The sequence below is a fragment of the Cervus canadensis genome, chromosome 26 (genome assembly GCF_019320065.1).
Source record: "Cervus canadensis isolate Bull #8, Minnesota chromosome 26, ASM1932006v1, whole genome shotgun sequence".
NCBI classification, from domain to species: Eukaryota; Metazoa; Chordata; class Mammalia; order Artiodactyla; family Cervidae; genus Cervus; species Cervus canadensis.
Window position 1 is genome coordinate 39,905,447 of NC_057411.1, and position 20,106 is coordinate 39,925,552.

The window sequence follows — 20,106 nt, forward strand, 5'->3', positions numbered from 1 at the left end:
AGATCTTGGACTTCTTGCTTCAATTTGAACTTTTCACAGGGCTCAACATTGAGATTTCAACAATGATACAGTCAGTCGTTCAATGATTTCTATTATGTTCTTAAATCCTGAGCTCCCTTGAGAACTTGTGAGCTGGGGAGATGGGGAAGGGCTGATCAACAAAACATGATTCAAGTTTTTCTCATCCTGCCCAGAACACAATCCAGAACCCCTTTTTTCTCAGCCTTAATGATTAAAGTTGACTACACATGACACATGAAGTGGATTCCTGTTTAGAAAATGCCCTTGAATTGAACATAGTAGGTGGTTGTACAAATAGATTCTTAGAATGAGGACAATGCCAGGGTTCAGTCTCTATGCCTGGAAAGGTCTGAGTGTTACTCACCACTCTCCCTGCAGAGAGGAAAGACTTAGCAGGTTGTGGGTGTTGGGGGATGGAGAATAAACATGAAGTGCAGAGATGCTGAGAGGGAAATCCATTAATCATGTTTGTCCGTGATTACCCAGGAAGAAGCAGCTGCTTGTTATTTGTGACGGTTAGTAATTAAACATGAGAGAGGCCCCGCCATGATCTCATGTTTGAGGTCAGAAGAGGAAATGGGACAGACAGCGAACAGTGACAGGCACAGTGCGTGGGCTGACTCATCAAAGTGACAGCTAATTGCTAAGCATGGCCAGGCTGGGCGCCACGGTGGGCTTGTCTGCACTCCTTACATCTCCACTTAAGGCAGCTCTGTGCTGGGGGGGTGACTAGATAGAGCCCACCTTGATGGAGTTCACAGTCTGGATTGGGGTGGGTGAGACACATAACCATAACTGTGCTACTGAGCTCAGGTTTGGCTGCTTGTTGCTCAAAAGCTAATCATTCTAGAGGCAAGTGTCAGTAGAAAGGAAAGGTGCTTAAATCAGAAAAGATGGCAGTCTGGGGAGAAGGTGGACTCACGTCCAGAGGATAGCTCTGAAGACTCTGCTCAGCCATGGCAGTTTTTAAAGGGAAAAATGGGGGCAAGAATCTGAACCATCAAGGCAGGAGGTTGAGTTCTGCATCCTTCTCCACTGCATGCAGACTGGTAGACTCTCTTTCAGATGTTATCTTGCCCATGTGATCTACTTTCAGGATTCCTTAAGGGGCTATTGCGGGGTAGAGAGCTAATCGTTCTTTCCTGGATTCTTCATTCTTCTTTTTAATCTAAGGAAAGAGGCAACAGGCTAGACAAGGCATGTTGTGTATTCAGGAAAGTGTAACTCGGGGGAGTTAGTTTTGATTGCTTAGTGATTGCATTCCTTTACTTAGATTTTTAAGGTTAGAGAAGAAGGAAATGGGTAAACGCTGCCGCTGCTAAGTCACTTCAGTCGTGTCCGACTCTGTGAGACCCTATAGATGGCAGCCCACCAGGCTCCCCCATGGGATTCTCCAGGCAAGAACACTGTGGAGTGGGTTGCCATTTCCTTCTCCAATGCATGAAAGTGAAAAGTGAAAGTGAAGTCTCTCAGTTGTGTCTGACTCTTAGCAACCCCATGGACTGCAGCCCACCAGGCTCCTCCGTCCATGGGATTTTCCAGGCAAGAGTACTGGAGTGGGGTGCCATTGCTTTCTCCATGGGTAAATGAGAAAGGAGTGAAAGAGCCACTGTCAACTGGTCTAGTGTGGTAAATGTTACCAGAGTCAAACTGCCTAAAGCAGACACTATATGCAAAGGGCTCCTGGGAGCACTTGCAGCACAGAGAGGAAGAAAAAAGAAACAGAGTGACTTTCAGTGATATTCAACTGGGAAGGGGTCACTGACAAGGGTCTACAGTTGAGGAAAAGCCCAGTAGTCAACTCATGAGGACAAAATGGACCATAGATTTCTCCGCAAATTCTTCTTCTCCATGGGGGAGTTCATGGGGCTGGATTGCCTGTGAGCAAGACAAGGGTGCACTCTCAGTCTGCCTACCTAATGTCTGAGGTGTGTTTACTGGATCACAAGAGGTCAGCAAACCTTTCCCCCAAAAGGGCCAGATGACAAATATTTTCAGCCTTGCAAGCAATCTGATTCATGTGGCAAATACTCGATTCTGCAGTTTGTAGTTTGAATGCAGCTGTAGACACACAGAAGCAAATGGGTGTGGCCAAGTTGGCCTGAGAACAGAAGGATCTAGATCCTTGTTACTCCAGGCATGGTCCCTGGTCCAGTAATATCAGCATGCCCTGGAAGCTTGTTTGAAGTGCAGAATCTTAGGCCCCACTGGGGCCACCTGAATTAGAATCTGCTGCTCACAAGGATTGTTCCTGAGACTTCCACATATATCACTACTGTGTAGAGTGATCGCATCTTTGTCACCTGTAGAATGGAGAGATAATTCATATACCCAGCACATTGGGTGGTGTGAGAATTCTAAGTGTTCACAGGTTGACAATGCCAAGAGCCCACTCTCCACGGGTCTCTTGTGTCAGTGCATGTCTTCTAAGTGAGAAGGATGGCCCTTTTGTTCTAGAAGATCTTCTCAAGGATGTTTGTGCAGCAACTTGACTGATGGAGACCGTGCCTCCTTTGGGGCAAAGGGCTAGTGTGCTTCCTGTTATAAAACATCCGGGTTCCCTGACCTTAGGGTCCCTCTTGTGTGATGTACTCCACTGCATGTGCGGGTGTGCTGGCCTTCTTCAGAGTATCTTGAGGGAAATGGGATACCAAAGGACTTGCTGATGCTCTGATACTACTGTGGTTGTTCATAATAGTAATAAAGTCCTCTGATGACTCAGGAGTCTCTTGACACACCTCCCTTTCCTGAAAGAAAGGAAGTTTCCTGGATGGATCAAGGTCAAGGAACCCGTCAAGCATTCTAGGCAACTTCTCCCTTCAACTCCCTTTGCTTTTAATTCCACAAGAAAGGAAGGATGGGTAGCATTTGCCTTTCCTTGGCCTCTGTCCTTGGCTGCTTCCTGGGAATCTCTTGTAGGATGCTCAAGGTCAGAAATGCTAGGACTGTGCCCTGATTCAGAGATTCCATCCCCTGGCCATCTTCTTCCTCCCTTCTAGAGCGAGTGGCTACAGACTGGAAAATGTTTTTAACCTGGGTCACAGTAGTGTGGAAATGGTACGGAGCATCACATCAGAGCTGGAAGCTGGCTGCTGTGCCCCCAAGAAGATTCTCTTCCAGGTGCTTTTCCTGGTAGGAGACAGAGTCTCCTTGTAGGAACAAGTGGCAGGGTGACTCCAGAATCCCTACAGAGCAGGGACTCAGGATGCCAGTCTGGAGGGATAGGAGATTTGCTTTAAAACTGCTTTTGTTTAGCAAGCACCTTCTGCTTAGCTAAAGAGCACCTTTATGGGGTGATTTTGTGATTCTAAGAGAGAATGGGAAGGACTCCCAAGCCCACCCTGTGGGGTCACCACTCTGTAATAGAAAGTTCATGAAGTCTGAACTTCAGCAGACAGCTCAAATCTTGACTCTACCACCAACTAGGTAAGTGGCCTCAGGCAAATTACAGGTCCTCCAAAGAGTTTCTTTTGCTCATCTCTAAAATGCACATACTGTATAGAATTAAAATCGTGTCAAGTTCCCAGCAGAAAGTGGGCCTGGAATAAGCTCTGGCCTCTCTTGGGACTCCTGGGGGAGAAGCAGGCTGGAGCTCTGCCCACTGGGTTCCCTCCATGCCTGATCTTTGTTGTGGCTTCTGGGAAGGTCACAGAGGTGGAGGGCTTACAAAGAGGGTAGGTGATGGAGACTGTTGTCTGCAGAGCTCAGCTTGGACAATTTGTGGGAAGAGCTTCAAAAGGTGGGAAGAGATGCCTTGCTTGGTGAGAACTATGGCTTTGCATGGCGCTCCATGAGAGCATGTGCACACCTTCAACCAGAGCCCCAAAGTTGACCTTCATAACTGCTGCTTGAGAAATGCAGAGCAGGAATTGCCAGGCCCTGCTCATGGGTGCAGAAACTGACATTCAACAATGTAACATGCTGAGAGCCTGCCAGTGATTCCACATAGTGAATGGTGGGGCTGTGATTTGAAGTCAAGTCTCCCACTCCAAAGAATCTCTTGCTGGGCCAGTACCAGATCGGGTGGGCTTGTGCTCACTCCAGAGAGGACCAGTGTGTCCAGTGGGGAGCAGCCTCCCAGCCATCATTGGAGACGTGGGGATGTGGAAACCACTGCCCGATTTCTGTGCAGGCCGAGGACCCTGGTAAGGGAAGTGGACCAACCTATGATGGGAACTGAGGTGAGTCTGATGGATGGGGGTCCCTAAAGGAAGCTGAAAGATAAGACCTGGCAAGGGGGCTGGGGGGGTCAGGAGGCAGGGACCCAGGGACAGTATGTCACTGCATGACACCTTCCCAGGACCAGTCACATCTTTCAGAAGGTGAGTGAGGAGGCTGAAGGGCAAGAACTGAGTTGCCTGCAGCTCAAGAGCTCTGCGTTGGAACCACCATTAAAAGAGCTGATTATAACAAGTCTGAACTGTGTCTCTACGGGCTGGAAGGAGAGAAAGGGGTGGACGCCAATGTTCTGGCAGAAGCCTGGAGGTCATGGTTCATGGTGGCCAGGAACCATGATGGTCAACACAGCAGAGAAGAGACAACAGCTGTGTGCACCGAGGCTTCATAGGGACTCCCCTTTTCCGCACTAGTGGGGAGGGGCCCTTCTGGTTAATGTGAAAGTACTTTGTGGTCACTCAAGCAAATCTGAGCCAATTCTGGACAATATAATGACTAATTTTGTTAGTAAGTGGGAAGGGACTTCAAGCATGTGGCTTGGAGTTTACTATTACTATGAAAGTGAAAGTGAAAGTCACTCAGTCATGTCTGATTCTTAGCAACCCCATGGACTATACAGTCCATGGAATTTTCCAGGCCAGAATACTAGAGTGGGTAGCCTTTCCCTTCTCCAGGGGATCTTCCCAATCCAGGGATCGAACCCAGGTCTCCCTCATTGCAGGTGGATTATTTACCAGTTGAGCCACAAGGGAAGACCAAGAATACTGGATTGGGTAGACTATTCCTTCTCCAGTGGATCTTCCTGACTCAGGAATTGAACTGGGGTCTCCTGCATTGCAGGCAGGTTCTTTACCAACTGAGCTATGAGGGAAGCCCATTACTTTTACTATAAATGTGAGTAATTTTTACTTATTGGCACGAGAAGACTGAAATACATTTCAACGGAGATAGAAAAGCCCTGTCAGTGTTACCAGTTTACAGCTTGTCTGTCCCTCTGTGCCTAAATCTCAAATCATCAGGTGACTCCTCATGCAAGTTCTTGGGCACATATTTCTTTTATCAGATTGCTTTCCTGACAACTGGCCTGGGGCTCTGCACTCTGGGAATGGGGGTTTGGATGAGGGAGGAGGGAAAATTCATCTGAAACTTGAAACTCAGGTGATATGTCTCTAAAGGGGATGGGAGAGGGACTGGGCACTTCACTGGTGGGTCAGGGAGAGGCAGCTTCTGGGAAACCACTGGGACAGGGAGAGAAAAAAAAAAAAGGCCTGGGAGATGGCAGTGGGGTCAGGTGGCTGCCAAAAGCAAGCTTCACCCACTTGGAGAGTTTGTGTTGGACTTGCTTTTATCTCATTCATCCCCAATTTATTAGCTGTTGTTGGTTAGTTGCTAACTTGTGTCCTCCCCTTTTGCAACCCCCTGGACTGTAGCCCACCAGCTCCTCTGCCCATGGGATTCTCCAGACAAGAATACTGGAGTGGGTTGCCATTTCCTTCCCCAGGGGATCTTCCTGACCCAGGGATCAAACCCAGCTCTACCTACATTTGCAGGTGGATTCTTTACCACTGGTCCACCTGGGGAGCCCCAATAAATGATTGCCTCCTGTGAAATAGGTGCTTTCAGGACTGCACGTGGGAAGTGTGAGGAGGTAGGCAAGAGAACCTGACCTCTCTTAGGGGTTTGGGGAAAAAGAGGATGAGTCATGGTTGAAGGTAACCCTGTCATGCAGTTGGCAAAATCAGAGCTGTAAGAAAGTCACAGAAAATGTGTGAGGGGGTGTGTGGGGAAGACGATATCTGACTTGGGTCAGGGCTGCCATGAGACCCAGGAGGCATCACGGAGGGGGTGGAATTGGCCCATGAAAGTCACGTATTTTGAAATGCCGATGTCGAGATGGGGGCTGAAAGGGGTCCCAGGTAGCAGAGGCAAGTCGGCAAAAGCAGGGAGGTGGCAAGTTAAGGAATCTGTAACAGTAAAGCAGATACTGTTCATCTGCACCCATGTGTGTGCTGTCAGGGCTTCCCTGGTGGCTCAGAGGTCAAAGCGTCTGCCTGCAATGCGGGAGACCTGGGCTCGACCCGTGGGTCGGGAAGATCCCCTGGAGAAGGAAATGGCAACCCACTCCAGTATTCTTGTCTGGAGAATCCCATGGACGGAGGAGCCTGGGAGGCTACAGTCCACGGGGTCGCAAAGAGTCGGACACGACTGAGCGGCGTTTGAGTGGTAATTTGAGGAAACTTTAAGAGTGTTTCTCTTTAGGTGGAGAATTTTCTGTATTTTCCTCTATTAAATAGGTTGTATCTTTGCGTGTGTGAAATAACGATGAGATGATGACAGTGATGATGATGGTGATGGTGGTGCTTCTAGTGGCAGTGATGATGGTGATGGTAATGATGATGGTGGTGATGATAATGTGAATTGTGACCGGGTTGGACTGAGCCTTAAATTGCCAAGCTTGGTTTTATTCTGTGGGCAAAGGAAACACGTCACTGACTTGATATACTCCCTATGTCCCTGCCCCCAGTTTCTTATGTTCCTCACTAAATTTGACTCTTAGGGGACATTGCCCATCTCACCCAACCATGAATAAGAACAAAGTTGTAAGAAGGAATCTCCAAGAAATAGTTTATTCTGAACAAGGAACAAGGCTGACTTGAACAGAGCCAGGAAATCCAGTGTCTCGGGCTACTTCCAGCTCCTGCCCCTAATTCATGAACTCAGTCCAGTGAGACACCCTCAGTTTAGCCACGGTCACAGTAAGAGAAGCAGCCTGGTTATTTCCTGCAGGGGACAGGATGGTGCCCACAGGGAACAAAGAATGAAAAGTGTACAAAAAAGTGGACACGTGGACAATACCATCTAGAAACAGCCTGGGTTTGAAGGAGGAAAACAATGATCATGTCTTTCCTTTTTTCAAATAAAAACATAAACTAGTGATATATGAAAATGTCCCTTAAGAAATCTAAGAGATTTATGATGTAAATAGTGAAGGTTGGATGAAAAATAAAAACACAGCTGAACTTTTCACAGGAATGCACAAATATCAGAGACTCCAGAAAGATGAGTTCAAAGAATCTAAAACACCAGGCTTGTTTCTACAGAAAACTGACCTGCCCAATGAGTGAAACAGGAAAGTTTCTTGAAATTATGTTGATTATAAGGTTGACCAAAAACTGCTACAAAGTAGTTTGGGTATGTCCCACACAGGATCTTAATTAACCTTTTAACAACCCCAGGGGTTAGTTTTTTTAAACCCTATTTAAAACAAGAAAACTGACACTGAAGTGATTACGTGATTGCCTGAGGTCTTCCGGTTAGTAAACAGCAGGGCTGGATTCTGATCACAGTCCTGATTCCAAGTCTAAGCTTTATTCCTGGTTGCTAAAAGCATCTCCCAATTCAAAAACAAAGTGCTCCCTGAACAGATCATCAAGTAGTTTGCTCTTAGCGTGAGCCCACCATCCTCCTAGCGTAAACTTTCTAACCAACTGGGCTCCCTAGTTTATCAGTGTGGAGCAGCCTCCTTGATGGCAATTGGAGACCCTCTTTAAGATGGTGCTGATGAGATGATGTCACCCCTTCCAGGAAAGGAAACTTGCATGGAGACAGAGACTCAGAGTTCTGCCCTGGGACTGGGTTTTGGGAGGAACTCTGCTGACACTCTTTAAGGGTGATCAATGGTCATTGACTTGACCTTCTGAAAGGGCATCTTCCTGCCATCCCAGCACTGGGGATGGGGTGGGAGTGGAGACCTGCTGCAATTAAAGGTGGGCACAGTGGCAGGCCAACTTAGAACGTCAGAAAGACTGGCCTGGCAGAGGAGGCAAAAGAGGACACTTCCGGTTTTGCTCCAGGATTGGGGGATCGTGTTTCCATAGGCAGGGAAAATGCATCAGACGATTAAGGGCTGCATTTTCAAAAGTATGCTCTGAAGACCCAGGGTAGACCGAATTGCAAAGTTGTGAATGTCTAGTTGCTTTAGGGGATGGGAGTGCACTCCAAATATTAGGGTTCTATTTCACCTGTATAAATAATGTCATAAATGTCAAAGGTTCTGCATGTCCACTACCCAATTGGATTCTTCTGATAACTTTGTAATCAGAGGTGGGGCATAGAGCTGTGTAACCCCTTTGACAGATGTGGAAAACTGAGGCAGTGAAAGGGCAAGGCTTGTCCACAGATGTGCCAGGAATGAGCTGGGCAGCTGGGACCAGAACCCAGGCTCCCCCGCTCTGAGCCCAGGGCTTTCTGCATCTGATGTTATTTGGGGTGAGACGGGGACCGTCGCGGCACAGAGAGGGGCTTTCGGTGGGCAGGGCAGAGGTGTGTGCAGTCCCGCTGGAAGCCGCAGGTGGTGGCTTAGCTGCTGCAGCCACGAGAACAGGCATGGGCCAGAATGTTGTTGTTACACCCGTCCTGGAGCTTGCCCTGGGCCTGGCTCCCGGCTCGGCCTTCCGTGTCCGAGAGATGGCCACCCTGTTGCTTCCTCAGCCTGCAAACAAGCACAGCACAGACCCAGTTAGCGATGCGGAGGGGGGATGTCCAGGGACAGAGGGGAACCAGGGAGACCAAGGAGACTTGCAGGAGCAGAATGCTGTGTCTGGGAGCCCGCAGGCTGGGTCCACACCCAGCTCAGGTGGCTCTGATGAGTTACTCAACCCCCAAAGCCTCAGTTTCTTTATCTGTAAAATGGAAATAATAATTCCTACCTCGTGGCTCCTTGTGAAATCCACAGGAGATCATGTATGTAATTTCCAAGTTCACACAGTAGGTAGAAGGTGAGCCTCACACATCATTCATGCATATATAAGTAGTGAATGCCCACCGGTGGACCAGCCATCATGCCCAGGAGCAGAGGAAGTCCTGGCCAGAAAAACAGTCAGTGTCTCTGTCCTCATCAAGTTTACCACCTGACGGGGAGATGGATATTGATCAAATTATCTCACAAAGATAATTATAGGGGACTGGAATGTAAAAGTAGGAAGTCAAGAGACACCTGGAGTAACAGGCAAATTTGGCCTTGGAGTACAAAACGAAGCAAGGCAAAGGCTAACAGAGTTTTTCCAAGAGAACGCACTGGTCATAGCAAACACTCTCTTCCAACAACACAAAAGAAGGCTCTACACATGGACATCACCAGGTGGTCAATACCGAAATCAGATTGATTATATTCTTTGCAGCCAAAGATGAAGCAGCTCTATACAGTCAGCAAAAACAAGACCGGGAGCTGACTGTGGCTTGGATCATGAACTCCCTATTGCCAAATTCAGACTTAAATTGAAGAAAGTAGGGAAAACCACCAGACCATTCAAGTATGACCTAAACCAAATCCTTTACAATTGTATAGTAGAAGTGACAAACAGATACAAAAGATAGATTATCAGATTATCAGATTAGATCTGATAGACAGAGGGTCTCAAAACTATTGACAGAGGTTCATGACACTGTACAGGAGGCAGGGATCAAGACCATCTCCAAGAAAAAGAAAAGCAAAAAGGCAAAATGGTTGTCTGAGGAGGCCTTACAAATGGCTGAGAAAAGAACAGAAGCTAAAGGCAAAGGAGAAAAGGAAAGATATACCCATTTCAATGAAGAGCTCCAAAGAACAGTAAGGAGAGATAAGAAAGCCTTCCTCAGTGATCAATGCAAAGAAATAGAGGAAACCAATAGAATGGAAAAGACTAGAGATCTCTTCAAGAAAATTAGAGATACCAAGGGAACATTTCATGCAAAGATGGGCACAATAATGGACAGAAATGGTATGGACCTAACAGAAGTGGAAGATATGAATAAGTGGTAAGAATACACAGAAGAACTATACAAAAAAGATCTTCATGATCCAGATAATCACGATGGTGTGATCACTCACCCAGAGCCAGACATTCTGGAGTGCAAAGTCAAGTGGGCCTTAGGAAGCATCACTACCAACAAAGTTAGTGGAGGTGATGGAATTCCAGTTGAGCTATTCCAAATCCTATTAAGATGATGCTGTGAAAGTGCTGCACTCAACATGCCAGCAAATTTGGAAAACTCAACAGTGGCCACAGGACTGGAAAAGGTCAGTGTGAGGCTGTCACGGCTAACGCCATGGCAGGCAGCCTAGATTAGAAGTAGGCCTGGTTTCCTGGGGTAACATAATTATCAGGCCTCCTGGAGCCAGCCAATCAACATATGCCTAGCCAGAGAAAAGGGAACCTATCAGGGGAAAGCTGAAAGCCCCACGTAGGGCCAACAAAAATTACCTTGCAACTGTGTAACCAATCAGCTTCCGCCAACTACCCACTGTGTAACCAATCCGATTGTGCCAACTACCTGCTGCTTATTTTGACCTAATAAATACCCAAGAGAACTGGGGCTCAGGGCCTTTCGTCCTCACACTCCTGGTGAGGGCGGGAGGCCCTGGCTCGAGTCAGTAATAAATTCCCCTATTGCGAGTTGCATTGTTTCGAGGAGTCTTCTTTCCCGACCGGGGACTCGGACTACGGGCAGAACAGTCAGTTTTCATTCCAATCCCAAAGAAAGACAATGCCAAAGATTGTTCAAACTACCGCACGATTGTACTCATCTCACACGCTAGCAAAATAATGCTCAAAATTCTCCAAGCCAGGCTTCAACAGTACTTGAACCATGAACTTCTAGATGTTCAAACTGGATTTAGAAAAGGCAGAGGAGCTGGATATCAAATTGCCAACATCTGTTGGATCACAGGAAAAGTAAGAGAGTTCCAGAAAAACATCTACTTCTGCTTTATTGACTACACCAAAGACTTTGACTGTGTGGATCATCACAAACGGTGGAAAATTCTTAAAAGAGATGGAAATACCAGACCACCTGACCTGCCTCCTGTGAAATCTGTATGCAGGTCAAGAAGCAACAGTTAGAACTGGACATGGAACAACAAACTGGTTCCAAATTGGTAGAGGAGTACGTCAAGGCTGTATATTGTCACCCTGATTATTTAGCTTCTATGCAGAGTACATCATGTGAAATGCCAGGCTGGATGAAGCACAAGCTGGAATCAAGATTGCCCAGAGAAATATCAATAACCTCAGATATGCAGATGACACCACTCTTATGGCAGAAAGTAAAGAAGAACTAAAGAGCCTCTTGATGAAAGGGAGAGAGGAGAGTGAAAAGTTGGCTTAAAGCTCCACATTCAGAAAACTAAGATCATGGCATCTGGTCCCATCACTTCATGGCAAATAGATGGGGAAACAATGGAAACAGTGAGCGGCTTTGTTTTTGGGGGCTCCAAAATGATTGCAGATGGTGACTGCAGGCATGAAGTTAAAAGACGCTTGCTCCTTGGAAGGAAAGCTATGATCAACCTAGACAGCATCCTAAAAAGCAGAGACATTACTTTGCCAACAAAGGTCTGTCTAGTTAAGGCTATGGTTTTTCCAGTAGTCATGTATGGATGGGAGAGTTGGACTAAAAAGAAAGCTGAGCACCGAAGAATTGATGCTTTTGAACTGTGGTGTTGGAGAAGACTCTTGAGAGTCTCTTGGACAGCAAGGAGATCCAATCAGTCAATTGTAAAGAAAATCAGTCCTGAATATTCATTGGAAGGACTGATGCTGAAGCTGAAACTCCAATACTTTGTCACCTGATGGGAAGAACTGACTCACTAGAAAAGACCCTGGTGTTGGAAAAGATTGAGGGCAGGAGGAGAAGGAGAAGACAGAGGATGAGATGGTTGGATGGCATCACCAATTTGATGGACATGAGTTTGAGCAAGCTCTGGGAGCTGGTAATGGACAGGGAAGCCTGATGTGCTGCAGTCCATGGGGTCTCAAAGGGTGAGACATGACTGAGTGACTGAACTGAATTTATCTCACAAAGAAATACCTGAACAGATAAGCACCCAGACTTACAAAATACTCCATGACAAACAGTGTTGAGGGCGTTTAATTCTTTAAAAAATTTTTTTCTTGAAGTATAATTGATCTGCGTCATGTTAGTTTCTGGTGTGCAGCAAAGTGACTCAGTTATATATCTCTACTTGTCTATTTATATGTTCTTTTTCATATTCTTTTCCATTGTGGCTTATCACAGGACATTGAATACAGCTGCCCTTGTCATTTATCTATTTTATGTACAGTAGTTTACATCTGCTAATCCCAGCCTCCTAATTTATCCCTCCTCCCTTCCTTCTCCCTTTGGTAACCATAAGTTTATTTTCTATGTGAGTCTGTTTCCATTTTGTAAATAAATTCATCTGTGTCGTATTTTAGATTTCACATATAAGTGATATCATATGATATTTGTCTTTCTCTGTTTAACTTACTTCCCTTAGCATGATAATCTCTAGGTCCATCCATATTGCTGCAAATGGCATTTTCATTCTTTTTTATGGTTGAGCAATATCCCATTGTGTGTGTGTGTGTGTGTGTGTGTATATATATATATGTATGTATGTATATACACTACATTTTCTTTATCCATTCATCTGTTGATAGACATTTAGGTTGCTTTTGTGTCTTGGCTATTGTAAATAGTGCTGCTATGAACACTGGGGTGTGGGGTTTTCTCTGGATATGTACCCAGTAGTGGGATTGCTAGATCATGTGGCAACTCTATTTTTAGTTTTTAAGGCTCCTCCTTAAAAATAGTGGCTGCACCAATTTACCTCGAGGGAGCAGGGATGTGAACACTGCATTTCCTAACAGCTGGCCACCTGGCTGCCTTCCACGTGACTGAGGAGGTCAACATCCTTCCCTTTCTGATCTCATCAAGTTCAGGATCATGCCCTAAACCACAGCTGTCACGGCGTGTAGATGGTTAGGCCAAAACATGAAGCTGAGACATTTAGGGAGGCAAAGAGAAGTCTAGACCAGGGAAGAGCTCAGCCCAAACCCTGGGTCTCAACACCAGCCACTCGAGTCAAGGGGCCAAGCTGTCTTTCTTCTGAGCCTCAGTTTCCTGATCTGTCACTGGGGACTATATCACTTACTTGGCAGGAGGCTAAAGGGAATCAGAGAGGATGGACACGGAATATCTAGTACAGAGCTGGAAATAATCATATTACTAGAGTTATACCTCATTCTGAAAGACACGGGTTTCAGCCAGAACGTAACTTTTACATTAGTATGTTCTGTCTGACGGAGTGCAGGACTACTGCTTGATTTAAACGAAAGAGTTGCTTCACCCAACAAACTTCTGTGTGTGCTTCTCACGTGCAGAGCACTGTGGATGACTCTCAGATGAACACACACACAGCCTCAGATGGATCACAGTTTGTGTGTGTGTGTGTGTGTATGGTGGGGATGCTGTGTGTGTGTGGTGTGTATGATGGGGATGCTCTGTGTGTGTGTGTGTGTGTGTGTGTGTGTTTATTATGGGGATGCTGGCTGTGTGTGTGTGTATGATGAGGACATTGTATGTGTGTGTGTGTGTATTATGGGGATGCTGTGTGTGTGTGTATGTGTGTGTGTGTAGTGGGGACACTTAGTGTTTGGAACCATGCTAGTATTTGAGCAAGTCCTTCAGCCAATGAGGAAATACCAGCAGCAACACAGTGGTTTATGAGAGAGGGAATTTGGTGGCTAACGCCTCCTGTCCTTTGTCTTCTTGCAGGAACGAGGACCAGGTATGCAGTCCATCTGCCTCTGAGGCTTGCACCCTCCAGGTGGGACAACTGGGAAAGGCAGTCAGGATAAAACACATCACCCTAGTGGAGGAGGGGTGAGGACCAAGGGGACAGAGCTGGGATCTAAAGGACACAGTGGGCAGGGAGGGGAGAGTCTAGGGGGAGGGAAGGGGTGGTTGGATTTCTTCTGCAAGGCTGGGATTGTCTGAGAATCTTGCTCCTGTTTTCTTATTCCCTCCCATTCAACCAGAGAGACTCTCTCAGGCATCTCTGGAGAGAAAATCAGATCAGAAATAGGGAAAACTCAAATGACTAAGAAACCTATGGAAGTGAAAAGGAAATTGTTTTACTTACAAAGTAGGACATCACTGTTTGGTTCACATCTGTAATGTTGCATAATTCTCTAGGTATATTGCAAGATAAAGATGAATGCAATTAAGATTTTCTTTCAAGTACCCAAACATAGCATAGATAGCATTACTATCTCTAGACTTCTGTACTCTCTGATTATAATGCAAAATAAAGCTTCAAAAGCTGCATAATAAAGAATGGAGCGTATGGAAGAGGGAGCCGCCGGAAGGGAGAGATGGAGTCTGAAGTATCGTGTAGATCAAGGAAGGCTTCTTGCAGGAGGCAGCTTTTGAGCTGGGCTTTAAGGATTGGTGTGGAATGTGGGTAGCTGGAGGGAGGGAGGAAATTTGAAATGAAAGGACACCAGTGCAGCAAGGCACAGAAAGTTAAAAAAAAAAAATTCCAGGGTGGATCAGAGTCTTTTCTGGAGCTGTGTAGTTTCAGCCACTTCAGCTCCTCCTCTTGGACAGAGCTGTTTTAAAGAGAACTGGCTCTTTCAAGTCTCCCCACTTCTATGGAGGGTCGTATGTGGAACAATATGACCTGAGAGCTGGGGGCCTCGAACAGCAAGTAAATGAGATGTGAGTCACGCTGCTTGCAACATACCACTAGGCTCAGTGTGAGATGTGGAGACAGAACCAAGAAGGACAGACCCTCTCTAGACACCCACCATCCCCCTACAGGCCTACAGAACTGGATTCTGATCTAGTTCTGGGAGGCTCCAAAGCCTGCCTTCTTCCCTCTGAATCTACAGTCCCATCCACCTACCAACAATTCACCATCCATCTACCCATCCACTTTCTCTTCACCTATCCATATGTTCTACTCCACCCATCCATCCATCCATATGTCCAACTATCTGTCCCACTCCACCCCTAGTGTCCACTCCTACTCACCTAACTGTCCCCCCATCCACTTACTTATTCACCTACCCATCCATGCACCTCCTATATAGAAATCTATCTACCTCATCCATTCATTATCCATTCATTCATCAATACATCTCTTCATCCACCCATCAGCTCATCATGTATCTAGACTCACCTGTCCATCAATTCACTATCTACCCCATCCATTGATTCCCCCAGAGACCCCCTATTTACCCATCCACCCACACAGCTACCTCCCATCTATCACCTGTTCATCTTCTATCCATCCAGCCATCTATCCATCCACCACCCTTCTGTCTATTCATTCATCCATCTACTCCCATATTTCCATTCATCTGATCAATCATCTGATCTACCTATTACTCCCATATCCTTCCACTCATTCTTTCCACCAGCTATGTGTGTGCCAGGCTCTATGTGCCAGACTCACAGTTGAGGCTTGGGAGCAGAACAGACAGCAAACAGTGAATGTTCACTGTGATGAAGTCTCTGCCAGAGGAGGCAGTATGGCCTGGCATTCAGGGCCTGGGCTTAGAGCCAGCCTATCTCATTCTGTCCCCGAGTCTGCCACTTACTAGTCACATGACTTTGGGAGACTAGATTCAAACCCAGGTCTGCCTGTCTCCAAGGCTCCTGCTCTTTCCACTGAATCTCATGCCTTTCAATCTGGATCTGGGAGGGGAGAGCGTGGAATGATTTTGCCATGCTCTGAAGAAATTAGAAAGGCTCAGTTTGCTCAAATAGAAACCCAGGAACCAAGACAATGATGTAAAACCATATGGTTGGCCCCAAGAGCTCACTTCCATGACTAGCCCAGAGCCCAGTTATCTATATTTCAGGAGGAAATGAAAAAGGATTTTACATATCTTAGTAGATGTAGCCCAAGTCTACTGATGCAAATTGGCTAGTTATCTCTGCAATGGCAGGAACATTTAATTTTCTCAGCCAACTTTATCAAATTAATTGTCAGTTTTGTGACCAGAATTCTGAGTGATGAATGTGAATACTCTCAATGTCCCAAACTCAAGCATTAATTGTCAGAAGGAAGTGCTCTGTGATGGAGACCCTCGATTAACGAGAACAGGACACATTAAAATTCGTCGTAATATGGGCTGGAGGCATTTTTCAAAGGCAAAGCACTGCATAGGACGAGAAGAAAATGGTTAGCAATCAAACTAATTTCAAACCAAGCTCTTTCACACCCCGAGGATGCAGTCAGATTAATACCAACATTGATCTACAGCCTCAAATCCTAGGTGCGGCCTGGCTTCCTGGTTCAGAGTGAGCAGCTCTCCTTTGTGCTGGGCGCTTCAAAAAGGAAAACACTTCAAGTACTGCCACACCTGTTCATATCACTTCACTGGCTATATGTGTCCAGAACTGTGTGGCATCTTGGAGTGGTCGTGTGGCGCGGTGGGAGAATGCAGTCTTTGGAATCATATAGAGTTCAATCAGGATCCCAGCTTTGCTGTGAGTGGCTGAGGGACCTGGGGGAACTCACCCAACTTCCTGAAGCCTCTCGTTCCTTACCTGTAACACAGCCACAATACCACCTCTTTAAAGAAGGTGAACAAATGCATAGTATCTACCTGCCTGGAACAGGCACTTTATAAAGGGCAGGGGTTTTTATGATGACGATTGCAGTGTGGATGTGTGATGCATGTGTACTCAGTCGTGTCTGATTCTTTGCAATCCCATGGACTGTGGCCCACCACGCTTTTCTGTCCATGGAATTCACCAGGCAAGAATACTGGAGTGGGTTGCCATTTCATCCTCCAAAGGATTTTCCCAACCCGGGGATTGAATCTGCATTTTTTTTGCCTCCTGCATTGGCAGGCAGATTCTTTACCACTACGCCACCTTTCTTTGTTATTGATTGCAGTGTGGGGATACTCCCATTTCACAGATGGAGAAACTGAGGATCAGTAAGTCAAGTTTAACTTCCTGTGGTAGTTCTGATGAATGTCTCCCAGCAAAGAGGCCCCCACAGATGGCTCCATTCTGGGGGGTCAAGGAGGGAGACACAGAAAAGTGCAGGGTACTGGAATGGGGTGCACATAGAGTGGCGGAAATCCAGTCGCACAAGTCGCAGTGGGATCCAGAGGGGTCTGCAAACCAGGAAAGGCTGGGCATGGAACTCGTGCCTGGAACCGGGTCTCCAACCTGGTTGCTGGTCTCCCCTCCTCTGGGAAAGGGCCACAGCATGCCATCTGTAACCTTGCATCAGCCGGCCGGGGGCAGGTGCCCAGACAATGTGTGCTGGAAAGCTGGGCAGGTGGATGCAGGAATAGACGCCCAGCCAGGTTTCCGCTGCTCATCAGCCACCTGTTTGCACAGGTTGGCAGGCTCTGTCTCAACACACTGAGGGGGAAAGGAAGCCAGTCCCAACCGAATGGAGTAACAGGGTATCCTCGCTGGACAAGAATTCATGACCACTGGCAGAACTGGTGAGCTCACAGACCTTGTGGATGACAGTTTGCAGGAGTCAAATTGGAGCTTTATCTCTTGTGGCCAAGGGAGTTGAGATAGGTTGCTATTTTGTGTGTATATGTAAGTGCTGGTTTAAAAATTAAGGCAAAATGATGTCTGACATGGCACTTAATTGACACAGTACTATATTGGCCTGGTAATTTTGTGTATAATAAATATTACTAGCAAACATTTGGGCAGTGCTGACTGATCGTGTAGGGAGGGTGTTAAGGGCTTAACATCTGTTCACTCACTGGTCCATACAACCGTCTTTCACATGGGGTAGGTTTTAACACACCCTTCCCTGCTGGCTCAGACAGTAAAGAATCTGCCTACAATGTGGGAGACCCGGGTTTGATCCCTGGGTTGGGAAGATACCCTGGAGAAGGGAACGGCTACCCCTACTCCAGTATTGTGGCCTGGAGGATTCCACAGACAGAGGAGCCTGGCAAGTTACAGGTTGCGGGGTCGCGAAGAGTTGGACACAACTGAGCAATTTTCACTTTCACCACTTTACAGATGAGGAAACTAAGGCACTAGTATGAGGTCCGAGGTCACAGAGCAAACATGAATCAGGATTCAAAATCAGGCAGTCTGATCCCAGAGGCTGTGCTTTTAGCTATTACGTATAGTGCCTGTCTACGGTTAATAAGAACCAAAGAGTCAAAGTTACTGGAAAGTTCTGGAAGGGCATGCACCAACTTGAAAAACAGTTGTCTTTGGGGGATAGAAGATGGATATTGAAGAGAAGCAAACAGTCACCTGGTCTAATTGTTTGCACACTGCAAGAATCCCTTCTCTAGCATCCCTTGCACGGAGCCAGCCCGTCTTAACCCAAACCCCACTGCCCTCCTCCCCAGATAGTCCACTTCACTTGGGAACTGCTCACATCCTTAGAAACTTTTCCTTCACTTAGAATTGCAACTGAGAAATCTGTGGCCTGATAGCTCCTCCCCCTTGGCCTTTGGTGCACTTTCTGGAATTATTCAGATGATTCTAATCTTTCTCTTTCTAGGCATATACCTCCAATTCTTAAGAGCCCCCTGAACTAACCACCTTCCACTGTCCCCCAGGTTCACCCCACCCCACTCTCCACCTGCTCTCCAGCCTGGGAGTCTGACTTGTAGCTGCTGCTGCTGCTGCTAAGTCGCTTCAGTCATGGCCGACTAGGAATTGAATCAAAAGCTCCCAAGCTCTTTGGGCTTCCAGGGTTTGACCCCTCAGGAGCCCTGGCAGAAATGAGAAGGAGCAAGGGCATTAAGTCTGGGCATCAAGTCCCCAGTCCTCTTCCTGTGCTGGCCCCTGGGGCTGCTGGGAACCTTGGAAGGTCACTGCTCCAATCGGGGGAGCCTTCTGGATGGCCTCCCTCTCATCTCTTCAACCTCCCAGTGGGAACACCTTGCCTTCCCCAAAGCCACTGTTCACTTACTGCAAAAGCCTCTATGACGCCCTTATAGCCACACCTTTGTAAAGGGTCCTTTGTAGATAAATTATCCTTGGAGAGTGTCTCCTCTGCAACTCTGACCGATACAACATCATTTTTAGCTCCCCATGAGATGTCTCTTCCTTAAGTAAAAGCTCAGTATAACTGGCTGTTCTACTTTCAAACCTCATCACTTATTGGGAAGATCACCTTGTATGCAACACTTATCTTGCAAATTCAATAACAGCCTTTGGCCAGAAGCATTAAAATTCTATTTTATCTGCTATTGCCTCAAGCAAAACCTATTTGAAGAAGTCTGAGGATGGAGTCAGCTGCACCTTGGGTGTGATATAGCAGAAAGGAGGGGATTATCTTATTAAGCATCCTCTCTCCATATATATATATATGGACCCCTTTCTCAAACAGATGAGCTCTGGGGGAAATAGAAGGGATGGCAGCCCCAGGTTTCTGAGTGATAGGGACTGAGATTCATTGAGTTCATTCTTACTCAACACCTCCTCATTTAATACCTACACCCAGCCTTCCAGATAAAGTCGGGCAAATGACTCCTTCTCTGTCGATGTCATGTGTGTGTGCTAAGTCACTTCAGTTGTGTCTGACTCTTTGTGACCCCATGAACTGTAGCCCGCTAGGCTCCTCTGTCCATGGGATTCTCCAGGCAAGAATACTGGAGTGGGTTGCCATGTCCTCCTCGAGGGGATCTTCCTGACCCAGGGATCGAACCTGAGTCTCATGTGTCTCCTGCAATGTAGGCAGATTCTTTACCACTGAGCCACCAGGAAGTCCTCTGTAGATGTCAATACTTACAAATCAAGGTCGTGGTGAGGATTTATTTTAGATAAAATGTAAATGTGTATAAAGCATCAAGCACAGTGCATGGCATGTAATGGACTTTTAATATTCTAAAAAATGGTAACCTTATTTCACTTAACTGGCTAGCAATGAGATCTCCATTCCAGGGAGAAAATTAGACCACCACTTCCAACAACAACATTTACTCTAAAACAGATCACTGGATCCTATTTATAGCTTTCAAAATTACACATAGCCTTATTTCACATAGGATTTATTAAGGCTTATAAATATTCATATAAAAATTAGGGTACCTCTTTTTGGCTAGAGAAAACTGATTGAAGGAAAAATAAAGATGGGCCTTTAAATGAGTT

General features: G+C 46.4%; 1 protein-coding gene across 3 annotated transcripts in view; it reads right to left on the minus strand.

Annotated features, from left to right (window-relative positions):
- Window positions 1-6,798: 6,798 nt before the first annotated feature.
- STK32B (serine/threonine kinase 32B) overlaps window positions 6,799-20,106 on the minus strand; it is a 373,534-nt gene continuing 360,226 nt past the window's right edge. For all 3 annotated transcript variants that reach the window (XM_043448462.1, XM_043448461.1, XM_043448463.1), the window contains one exon: window positions 6,799-8,689. In XM_043448462.1, the coding sequence (XP_043304397.1) occupies window positions 8,557-8,689 (133 nt within the window). In that variant the 3' untranslated portion in view covers window positions 6,799-8,556. The remainder of the gene's footprint in view (window positions 8,690-20,106) is intronic.